The sequence below is a fragment of the Notamacropus eugenii genome, chromosome 3, assembly GCF_028372415.1.
Source record: "Notamacropus eugenii isolate mMacEug1 chromosome 3, mMacEug1.pri_v2, whole genome shotgun sequence".
Lineage (NCBI taxonomy): Eukaryota > Metazoa > Chordata > Mammalia > Diprotodontia > Macropodidae > Notamacropus > Notamacropus eugenii.
Genome location: NC_092874.1, coordinates 42,476,347 through 42,488,721, shown reverse-complemented (window position 1 = coordinate 42,488,721; position 12,375 = coordinate 42,476,347). Strand labels below are relative to the sequence as shown.

The window sequence follows — 12,375 nt, the reverse complement described above, 5'->3', positions numbered from 1 at the left end:
TGCATCTTTCTACTCCACCATCTTGGCCCTGTCCCTCTCTGGAGAAATTTTAATGGGATTTGTTTTATTATCAGTTCTTCTTGGTTTTGGAGACATTATTTCTGTGGATTTATTTTGAATTTTATATCCTGTCCACTACACACACTCATCCCTCTTCATTGCATCTTTCATTGGGAATCTGAAGGCCTTAGTATAATGTCATCTTTATTACTGGTTTGAGTCCCCACCCAGAAGCTTAGGAAGGACCGTGAGACTGGAAGGAGACCAGAATGTTGAGGGACATTAAGGCTGTTGTTTTTCTTAGTTCTTTGTTTTCAAAGAGGACCAGTGACATCATAGGTGATATCTTGACTCATTTTTGAATTGAATTTAAGTGAGTCCAAGCTAGACAAAATCATCAGCCTCACTTTCTCTTCCAGTCATTGAAGTTCAGTGGTAAGACAAAAGACACGATAACCAATGATGTCTTGGGAGGAAACTAGCTTACATGTCTTTCTGTCTCTTTTCATTTCACCAAAACAAAGTTCTCAAAGGCTGAATGTCTTTCAGTTGTCATAGACTGGACCTTCTTTCACTGAAAGTGAAGTTACTGAAATGGGCTTTCTCTCCCTATTTACTAGTCATTCAAGTTTTACCATCTCGACCTATGGAGTTGAGTGTCCTAATCACCAAGGCCTGCAGGCTCAGCATTATCCTCAACTCCTCATTCACATTCATTTCTCATTCAATCCACTGCTAAACCTTGCCCTTTCAATACATATGAAGGGGTTCAGCCCCTTGAACCTCTTCTGTACCTGGCTCCTCTCTCCCGTTCCAGTCTTCTTATACCTTACTTACCTCCAGACACTCTATGGCCCAACTACGTTGTCTGACTTGCTGTTCCTCAAACGGGAGGAACGCATCTCCCATCTCCATGTCTACACTGGCTGTTCCTCCATGTACACTTTGCTTTTCTCATCTTCACCTCTTAACTTCCTTCAAGAGTTAGCTCAAATTTCATTTTCTGCAGGAGGAGTCTGTTCAGATCTCCCCATCTGCTAGTACCTTCCCTTCTAGTCCTCTTCCATTAAATCCCAACTCCCCCACTCCAATTCCCAGTCACTCTTAGACTTGAATACTCCAAGAAGTTGTCATTATTGTCATCATCATCATCGTCATCATCACCATCACCATCATCATCATCACCACCATCATCACCATCATCGTCATTATCGTTGTCGTTGTCATCATCATCATCATCATCATCATCATCATTGTGGTCATCACCATCACCATCATCATCACCACCATCATCACCATCATCGTTATCATCGTCGTCGTTGTCATCACCACCATCATCATCATCATCGTCATCATCATCATCATCATCATCATCATCAGCAGCAGCAGCAGCAGCAGCAGCAGCAGCAGCAGCAGCTGTGGGTATTCCCTCCACCAAATGCAGATCACAACCTCTTTAAAACTTAGTAGAATATCTTGGAGTATTTCTCTAATTGAAAAATTCACTAAAGTGAGGCTCTTTGAATTTAGACTTGCTGGCTTTAGGATAATAATCAGATGGTACATTACTGTTTCTTTCCTAAATGAAGCATTTCCAGCATGGGAGAACCTTTCAGAATTTTTTCTCTGATAGTGTTTCCAAGAAGGTCGTGTCCACTCCTGGGTACACTGGTAAATGCTTAACAACTGGCTCTTGGAAGGGAGAAATTAAAGTGTGCACAACACGCTGAAGTATAATCAGCATTTTTAATGTTTTCTCCATCATTTTCTTAAGTGTAGACAATGAACAAAATGATACATCAAGTCCTGATTTTTAAGTTTGCTGGTGCTGGAGGGAGCTTCAGGACACCCCTGCTTCCACTCCACAATGAAGAACCCGAGGAAGACTTTTGTGCAGGTATATAGCTTCTGGATTTTCTAGAGAGCAGCCAATGCCAATGTCTCAAGCTCATCCTCTGGAGATCATTGTGAAGGTGCATAAACCAGAAGCAGAGGCTGCTCCCTTGGGCATGCCCTTGGATTCCCCCAGAGTCATTTTTTTTAAGGGAGCAATATCATAGAGGGTCCTTAGACTCAACATTTCTTCCACTCTCTTCTGCTGTATCCCACAGCTGAGCACAGATCTCCTAACTCTCCCTAGACAGAGATTGATTCTTCTTGCTGCTCAGATGTGTTTGCCCCTCAATACCCCAGGGTATTGAAGTATAAAACCCATCACTTTCTTGTGCTCAGGTCTGAAGTCCTGGAGGCAGAAATTTCAGATTCCTTTTACTTTTCCCTCCTCTACGCCCAAGGCAGATATTCAAGTAGAATCCCTGACATAGACCTGAGTATAACATTAGCTCACATCTATAGAGGGTTTTAAGGTTTGCAAAGTGATCCTCACCAGTCTTGGGAATCTATAGTAGTTATTCCCATTTCATAGATGAGAACACTGAAGTTTAGAGAGGTAAAAGTGACTTGCTCAGATTTGCAGGGCTATAACCCAGGTCTTCTGATTTTTAATGCCCTTAAAATATTTTTATAATTATGTTTCAAAAGAAGTGGTTTGCTTTGTAATCCTATGCATTTAAAAATATTATTCTGAGAAGGAATCCAACAGCTTCACCAGAGGTACATGATGGAAAAAATGTTAAGAACCTCTGCTCCTACACCATGCTGACTGTCAATAGTTCTTGTCAAGGAAAACACACAGACTAATTGTAATAACAATCCTGAATTAGAGATGGAATTAGCTTAAACCCATGTTCGTCATCATCAAAGAACATTTACGAAACTCCCTTCGGACAAAACAAGTAAACAGTGGAAGATCAAAGCAAGATGATTCAGGAAATCTGAACAATAGGAATTTAATAAAACAGCATGCTAAAGAAAAACAAGGAAGGTCCCTCTGGAGCACTAATTAATTGCTAATGAATCTCATAAAGTGATCACATGTATTTGGATTCACACTATTTGAAGTTATAATTATGTAAAATATGGTAATTGATCCCTAGCCCAAATGGAACAAAGCAGCGTGAGCTCAAATAATGCTATCGCTTTTCAGGATTCACACTAATTTGGACCTAACTCTAATTCCTCTGCCTCCTCAACACAGCAGGAGAGACACATCAGTTCATTTACTGAAAGGTATTAGAAACTGATGTGCAAATTAGTCTCTGCTTTCACGTCCGTTTCTTTCTCAGCACAGTGGCAGTTGGAGGGTACTAGATTCTTGTCATGGCAGTTGGACAAACACTGAAATTTCAAGGTTCAGGGATTGTCATTATCACTCAGGTACAGACAAGATGCTGTGACTCAAGAAACAGTTGCCATGGTCTTTTGGGTTTGCTTGTTAATCTTTTTTCAGTCAATGAATATCCACCTTTTCTCCCTCCCATTTCCTTTGCTTTCCCTTCTCTCTCAGCTCCTGCAATTAGAAAGAAAATTTTAAAAAAGAACCAACCCTGTTACAAATGTGTATAGTCAAGAATTCAAATTCTTGCATTGGTCATTTCAAAAAATAATGTGTCTCTATCAGGTAGGTAGGTAGCAGATTTCATCATGAATCTTCTGGATTGGGATTGGTCATTTCATTGTTCAGAATTACTAAATCTATTTAAGTTGCTTGTCTTTATAATATTTGGTTATTGTAAAAATAGTTCTCCTGGTTCTATTCACTTCATTCTGCATCAGTTCATGCAAGTCCTCTCAAGTTTCTTTAAAACTATTCCCTGAATCATTTCTTAGCATGATGATATTCCATCACATTCCTATACTGTAACTTGTTCAGACATTCCTCAGTGACTGAAAGTTGATGGGCACCCTATCAGTTTCAAAAATAACTATTATAAATATTTCTATACCTATGGGTCCTTTCTTTGATCTCTTTCAGAGTATAGATCTGCAAGAGAAATCTCTGGATCAAAGGGTATTCATAGTTTAATAGATTTGGGGCATAGTAGTCCTGAATTGTTTTCCAGAATGGCTAGACTAGTTCATAGCTCCATCAACAGTGTGTTGATGTATTTGGTTTTCCTACTCCCCCCCCCCTTTTTTTTATCAATCTTGCCAATTAGATTGTTTTGTTTAAGAATAATCTCTCCCTTAATTTAATCTCCCTCTTATTCTTTCTGTTCCCTTACCCCTTTCTCATTTTCTGTTGAGTGAAATATGTTTTTGTACCCAAATGTGGGTGTATGTTTCCCTTCTTTGGCTAGTTCAGATTAGAGTAAGGTTCCAGTGTCAACTACTCCCCTTTCCTCTTACTCCTTGTTATATCTTGTACACCTCAATTATGTGACATAATTCTCCCCATCATTCTTCTTCCCTCTTCTCCCTTTTCCACATTTCTTTTTAAAATCATCAAAACATAACACAACCACTCTCATTCAGGCTCTCTGTTGAATTAGACATCCTTTGTGATGGGGACACATATGCCATCTCCCCACATTAAAATGTAAACAATTTACCCATGTTTTGTTTCTTATAATTGCTTGTTCATGTTTACCTTTTTGTGTTTCTCTTGACTCCTGTGTTTACACTTCCAAGTTCCTACCACAGCTCTGACCTCTTCATCTGGATTGCTTCCAAATCTTCTATTTCATTAAAGACCAATTCCCACCCCTCTACCACTCCCAAAGAAGATTATATTCAATTTTACTGGGTAACATTCTTGATTGTAAATTTATATCCTTTGCCTTCTGGAATATTATATTCCAAGTTCTCTGCACCTTCACAGTGGCAACTGCTAAATTATGTAAGATCTGACTGTGGCTCCTCAGTACTTTTCTTTCTGACTGCTTACAGTATTTTTTATTTAACCTGGAAGCTCTAGATTTTGGATATAATGCTCTTGGGAGTTTTTTTTTCCAGTGCCTACTGCATTCTTTCTATTTCTACTTTGTCCTCTGGTTTTATATCTAGGCAGTTTTCTTTTATGATTTCCTGAAATATCATGAGTAAGTTTTTGACCTGGGTGTGGCTTTCAGATAGACCAGTGATTCTTAAATTATCTTTCCTCTATCTGTTTTCCAGGTCAGCTCTTTTTGTTTTAAGACATTTTGCATTTTCTTCTCTTTTTTTCAGTCTTTTGACTGTGTTGTAATATCTCTTGTTGTTTCACAGAATTATTACCTTTTATTTGGTCCATTCTAATTTGGGAGTTTGTTGCTTGGATAAGGTTTTGAAACGTCTTATGCCAAGCTGTTAATTTTATTTCCAATTCTTTCTCCCATAGATTTGATTTCCAATATTTTATTCTAGCATCCTCATTTTATTTATAAAAGCATTTTAAATGCCTTTTAAAAACCCTCTTGGTTCATCTCTCCTAGGAATTCTAGTTGAACTTGTGCCTGAGCTTTATTTTCCTTTGAGGCTTTATTTGTATATATTTGGGCATCATTCTCTTCTTCTGATTTGGTGTCCTGAGTATTCCTATCACCATAATAGCTTTTTGTAATTTTTTTAAATTGCTCCTGTCTACACCTGACTTTATTAAACTTTATGTTAAGGCCAAGCTTTATGCACTTCTAGCAGGAATGCTCGAGCTGGTTCTGCTGCTTCTTTCTTGGGATGTTGAATTTTGTGTTATTCCAGGATTTCAGGGTCAGCTCTTGCTGATGGTCTACAACTTTTCCATGCTCCTAAAGTGGTCTGATGCAGGGCAAAGGTGAATTTCTAACCTCCTGGTTTGAGCTCTGCAAGTTGCTTGGAGTAACATGTCTGTGGGTTTGCCCTGGTTGGAGTTTCAGTAGACAAGTGCTGGATTCAGTCATTGTCAGCCAACTGAAAGACTCTGCTTGTTCAAGGGACAGAAGAGCAGGTTCTTGTTTGGTCTAGGATTCTTGCCTAAACTATTCCTGTATAGGCTTCATGACTGGGCTGGAAGCTGGAAATGATACTTCAGTTCACTCCTGGCAGCATAACCACACAGTTGCTGATTGTATCTGGGCTTGCTCAGTACATATAGCTTAGAATCTTTAACTCCTTCTCACCATAGTATGCCACCCTTAGCACAAGTCCCCTCCTCAGTCCACTCTGCATTTGTGTTCTAGAACTGGGTAGTCAATGACAGCTAGCAGTTAGTGCCTATTCCTGCATTCTGCATACAATTGGACTCCTCTGTGCTGTGATCTGGCCCTACTTGCCCAGACATACAGCCTTTCTCTGTTCCGGAGTGCTCTCAATAGCCGTTCTTGGCTCGATCCTGTCCCCCGTGACTGTAGACCTCACTATCTATCTTCCAATGCCAACCTGTGCTGACAACGAAATGACTGTGATTACTTCTTGTATTTCTCTATTGTGACATTTTCTAGATCTTCATGAAAGAGAACATGACTGTATTTCTTCCTGCTACTCCACCTGCCATATGTTTGCACCTCTCTCATTTGCATTTCCAGCTACTAAAAACTGCATCTTATTTCCCCCCAAAGACTCCCATCTTCTTTTTAAACTGGGCACACTGGAAGCATTCATTCTGGATGACACCTCCATAACATAAATCTCATACACAGCCTTCTGAGAAGTGTAGCTCAAATAATTTGCCCCAGTCAACAAAACTCCAAGCATCACAGGAATGTGGAGTCCCTCCACAAAGACTCTACTTAAGACAGACTGACTGAATAAAGAATTATTAAAGTGACTAACAAAGTTGAACAATTCAGCGCTTGTAAGGTGTGTGGTCAAATGTGCAGTTTCTCAGAGTGGTAGCTCGCTATCATGAGATTTCATTTTGAGTTAGTGGATCGATGAAAAGGTTAAAAACAGCTTCAGAGAAAATTCCCTCAAATTAGCTTATTTCTTTTTGAGGCTCTGCTCAAATGGAAACTCCAAATGATCAAGACTCGTCAAATAGATGATATTTGTGCTTTATGGTTACTAAATGAGATTATCTTGTAAAAGATATATTATCCTCTTATTTGACACTCATCACCACCTGTGAGATACATAGAGCAAGTATTATTAATCCCATCTTACAGATAAAAAAACTGAGACTCACAGAGATCAAGGGACTTGCCTACAAATAGTGGATCTAGCACTTACTCCAAGTCCAGTGTGCCTTCTATTATATAGTGTTGCCCAAGAATTTATAGAATCATGGATCTCAGGCTGGAAGAGACTTCAGATATCACCTAATCTAACCTTCTCATTTTACAGATGAGAAAACTGGGGCCCAGAGAGGCAAGTCCACTTTCATATAAATAGAGATTCATTGTTCATTCAATTTTATTTTATGTTCAGTTCTGAAATCTCCTTTCTCCTCCACCCATTGAGAAGTTAAAAAAATAAACAGAACTCAAGACCTATTACAAATATGTATAGTCATGCAAACAAAATTCTCTCATTAGCTGTGTCCAAAATAGAGAAAAGAAAAAAAGAATATATATATATATGTGTGTGTGTGTGCGTGTGTGTGTGTGTGTGTGTGTGTATGTAAAAGAAAATGCACTTCTATATGTACTGTGAGTCCATCACTCCTCTATCTGGAAAGGACTAGCATGTTTTACCATGGTGTTCTCTGGAACTGTGTTTGGCTTGACTGTGTTGATCAGAGTTCCTAAGTCTTTCAAAGTCGGTTCTCATTACAATATTATTATTATATAAATTGTCCCACACATTCTGCTCACTCTGTATCAGTTCATATAATTCTTCATGAGTTTCTTTGAAATCATCCCCTTCATAAATTCTGACAGCACAAAAGTTTCCATTACAGTCGTATGTCATAGCTTGTTCAGTATTCATTCTCCCAATTGATGAATATCCCCTCAGTTTCCAATTCTTTGACACCAAAAAAAAGTTACTATAAATACTTTTGTATGCATGAATCTTTTTCCTCTTTCTTTGATCTCTTTGGAGTATAGACCTGATCACTTGGTCAAAGGGACAAATATCTAAATTGTAAGTAGGAATTGTTTGAGTCAGTGGTATGAATATTTTTAAGGCACTAGAAGACTCAAGGCTACACACAACAATGTCTAACCCCGAATCCTTGATGGGCTCCCTAAGTCCAAAGGCTGGCCCATTGTTTCCCTAGAGCAGGCTTGAAGGAAAGGGGACCTAGTTTTTTTCTTCCAGGTGACTATTATAGTGTGTTTCCTGTCTGTTTTCTTGCTGGGTGAGAAGAAGAGAAAAGAAAAGGGAAGGAGACATTGAAATGCCTTTGTGCTGGATTTGGAGTCAGGAAGACCTGAGTTCAAATCCTCCTTATTACACTTTGCTAGCTGTGTGGCCATGAGCAATCACTCAACCTCTAAATCTTAGCTTCCTCCTCTGTAAGATGGGGATAATAATACCCACACTCCAGGGTTATTGTGAACCTCAAAGAAGAGAATATATGCAAAATATTTCACCATTTTAAAACATTATAGAAATGTACACCACTGTTATTGTTACTATAGGAAATAACAAATGCCTTGTTGAATTAAGGTGAAGAGTAAGCATCAGTATTAAGACAGAGAAGTAAATAAGCAGAGGTTCAGTCAGAGAAAGGAAAGCCTATGGGGAGCCCACAGAAATGAGAAATATCTTCCCTGACAACTGGCTTTAGACTCTGGAAGGAGACAGAAAAGACAGCAAGCTCATCTTTCCCAAAGTCAGAAAACAGAGAAAAGCACAGGAGCAGCAAAGGCCATCACATCCTTTTGGTGTCAGAAATTTCAATATATTTTCCAGATATCTTCTCATAAGGACTCACCCCTATTCCCCTTTATTTAGAATATTCTTTATGAAGCCATGTGCAGGAATTTTTGCACCAGTGAATCCCCAGAAGTTATGGAGAAAATAAAAATGTAACTGGGTAGGTAGGGGGGCTTTCTTTGGGGACTCAGCCATCCTCAAATGGAGACTCTCAGATCTCCCACCATGATCCCTCCCCCTCATTACATTGTATTTTGCCCTCAGTCTGTTGCAATGGAAGTTTTGAAGTATTCTCCTTGTTCTATTGTAAATATATTAATGCTGTCCAGATGAATGTTATGTGGTTCATTTTTCTGTGCCTCCCTTTCCTCAGGGGGCAAATCAGGGATAGACTCTGATCTCAGCCTCCAGATGACTCTATCCCCAAGCCTTGGTCCCTCTTTACCTGGAATGAATGGAAAAAGTACCAAAAGGCCCAGCCGTTAATCACATTGTAGTACATGGAGAGGAAGAATGAGACAACCACGCTGGAAATGCCTGAAAGCAAAACAAAGGACAAAGTATTGATGGGGACAGTTTTCTGCTCTGCCAGCATGGTGATGGCTAAGCACATGGCTCTAGTCCTATGAGGCTTAGGGCTACGGTGAGCCTACAGAACTTGTCAGCTACATAACTAATGGGATCTAGTCAGAGTGGGGTCTCCTCCCTGTTACTCCAAACACACCTTATGCATTCTTCTCTTGTACTGTACCAGCATTTGCACCATTTCCTTTCCCTAGATTTCTCGCTCCTTTCCTCTCCTTCTCTCCCTTCTCCAGCATCATTTCTATACGTCCTTTAAGGCCTAGCTCCAACCACTCTTCCTCCATGCAGTCTGACCATCCCAATTCATGGCAATTTCTCAGTATTCCAAACCACCATCCCACTCCATATTTGTCCTGCCCATTGGACATACACACAATACCTCATGTTCTTAGTTCAGTTTTTACATATTATATGATCTATATCTCTAGGACTGGGACATCAGAGGCTGTCTAATCCAACCCCTTCATTTTACAGGTTGGGAAACTGAGGCCCAAAGTGACTTGCCCAAAGACGTATGGGTACTGAGCATTATAGGCAGGATGTGAGCCCTCTGTCTCCAGAGCTAACACTCTTTCTGTTGTATGATGTCACATCTTCCTCATGAGATCACGAGCTTTTGGAAGACAGAGACGCTGTCTTGTATTCCTCAAATCTTTCTAATGCCTTGCTTGGTTCTTTATGTATAGCAATCCAGTAGGTGCTTAATAAATATTGGTTTATTGACACTTTGGCCAATTCTCCATCTCCTTCTTGATCATGTTATTAAAGGAGTGGTTTGTGAACTTTCAGAAAGAAAAGCAGTGAGCACTAAGAGCCAACATACATGGTTTCATTCAGAAGAAGTAACTTTGATGCCTCAAGTTCCTCATCTGTAAAATGGGGATAATAACAATCTTGACAGGATTATTGTGAGGATCAAATATGTAAAGCTCTTTGCAAATCTTAAAGCTCTATATAAATACTAGATATTATTATTATCTTCATTATTACTGTCGCATTTTTTGGTTTGTTGTTCAGATGCATCCAACTCTTCTTGACCCCATTTGGGGTTTTTCTTGGTAAAGATACTGGAGTAGTTTGCCATTTCCTTCTCCAGGTCATTTTATAGATGAAGAAATTGAGAGAAACAGGGTGAAATGACTTGTCCAGTCACATAGCTAGTAAGTGTCTAAGGTTGGATTTGAACTCACGAACATGAGTCTTTCTGACTCGAAGCCCATTGCTCTATCTACTGTGCAACCTAGCCACCTTCATCTGGTAGTTACTAAACTGGTAAGTTACAGGATCACTCAAAGTATACCAGAATTTCAGAAAAGCATTTGACAAAACCTCACCTCCTATTCTTGTGGACAAAATGGAAAGGAATGGACTAGATGATAACACAGATAGATTTAGATTTTTAATCCAAAGAATGGTGATTAATAGTTTCTTGTTGAGGTCTCTAGAGGAGTGCTCCAGGGACCTATCTTCCATCTCTTCTATTCGACATTGTTACCAATGACTTCGAAGAGATGTCATACTTATTCAGTTTGTAGGAGAAGGAGTAAACATGATGGATAATGAAACCAGGGGCATCCAGTGGGGCAACCAAAAAAGAGTTAAGGCAATCCGAAACTACAGTCATCAAACTTTAGTGTCTACAGTGAAGGAGATGATTGTCCCACTGCACTCTGTCCAAGACTAACTATATGTGGAATGTTTGTTCAGTTGCAATTGCCCTGTTTTATGCTAGAATGTGTCTAAAAGAGAGTGACTAGGATGGTGAGAGATCTGGGGGACGTAACATACAAGGACTAGTGGAGGGAATGAGAAATGTAGAGAATAGAATGTTTGGAGGGCACTAAGGAAATCTTCAGGTAGTTTGAACGTCTATCACATGACAGAGGGATTTGTCTTGTTTTTCTTAGCTCCAAAGAGCAGACCTAACAATAATGAATGGAATTTGCCAAAGTATAGATGTAGGTCCCTGGTAAGGATTCCTATCATAGCACTCATTTTACTGATTTTTTTAAGTGGGCTGCTGGGTAGTACAGCAAATAGAGTGCTGGACCTAGAATCATGAAGATCTGGTTCAAAGTTCAGACACACTTATTAGCGGTGTAATCCTAGTCAAGTCATTTGCAAGACATTCTGACTGCCTTTGTTTCCTCAGCTGTAAAACGGTGATAATAATAACATCTTACCTCTCAGGATTGTTGTGAGGATCAAAATGAAATAACATTTGCAAATTTCTTTGAAAAATATAAAGTTCTATTCTAGGGATAATTATTAATAATTACTCATTGCTGAAAAACAACATATCCCAAGTGTTAAAAATTAACAGTCATTCAGAGGAGAGTCAGTTTCATCTCTCAGGAGCCAATGCCACAGAAATAGATTTATTCTGCAGCAGACGCAGGAGCTGACCCAGCCTTCTACTTGAATATTTTATTCAGATGTTGATGTGTGTAACTATTTATTTTTACCTTCTTTCTTAAATCACAGGGTAAGCAGAATATCAACTTTGACCACTGATGGTGAAAGGCAGCCTGATTTCACAAAGGGCTTCGGTGGCTTCCCCTATTGACTGGACTAGTCTATCCAGGCTGACTTGGGATCACCTACTTTTTTTCTGATACTGGTAAATCATGGATCCACCTGAAATATTCCTCTGCCACCTTGCCTCTGGACCATGAGCTAGTTATTCAAGATGGCGGCAGGATAGAAGAGAAATTGGTTGCAGGAGAGATCACTCCGTGGCAATCATAACAGCAGGGACAGAGGGGTTAATGACCTTGCTTTACCTTCGATGTGGGAGCAGATTTTTTCAGCCAAGGCAGCTAGACCTCTTTCACTGACCTGTTTATATCTGCTAGCTTCATTCCCAGGAGGGCATTTATAGAAACTTAGGGTCGTAGACTTAGAGCTGGAAGGAAATCATAGGATGCCAAATCTAGAGCTTGAATGAGCCCCAAAATCACTAGTCCAACCTCCTCACTTTAGAGATGAGGACACTGAGACCCAGAAAAGATGTGACTGGCAAGTGGCAGAACTGAGATTTGAACTCATGCCCTCTGATTCCAGATCCAGCATTCTTTTTCCGCTGTAGCAATGCTTCTTTCTCATTGGGAAGAGAAGCCATGTAAGGGGAAGGAGAACTAGAGTTGTAGCCAAGAGATTCAGATTCAAGTCATA

At 39.6% G+C, this 12,375-nt stretch overlaps 1 protein-coding gene across 1 annotated transcript in view; it reads right to left on the bottom strand.

Annotated features, from left to right (window-relative positions):
- The window catches only part of SLC6A20 (solute carrier family 6 member 20), a 60,215-nt gene that overhangs the window by 30,569 nt on the left and 17,271 nt on the right, over positions 1-12,375 (bottom strand). Inside the window, exon 3 of the mRNA XM_072651387.1 lies at positions 9,062-9,153. Within this exon, the coding sequence (XP_072507488.1) occupies positions 9,062-9,153 (92 nt within the window). The remainder of the gene's footprint in view (positions 1-9,061; positions 9,154-12,375) is intronic.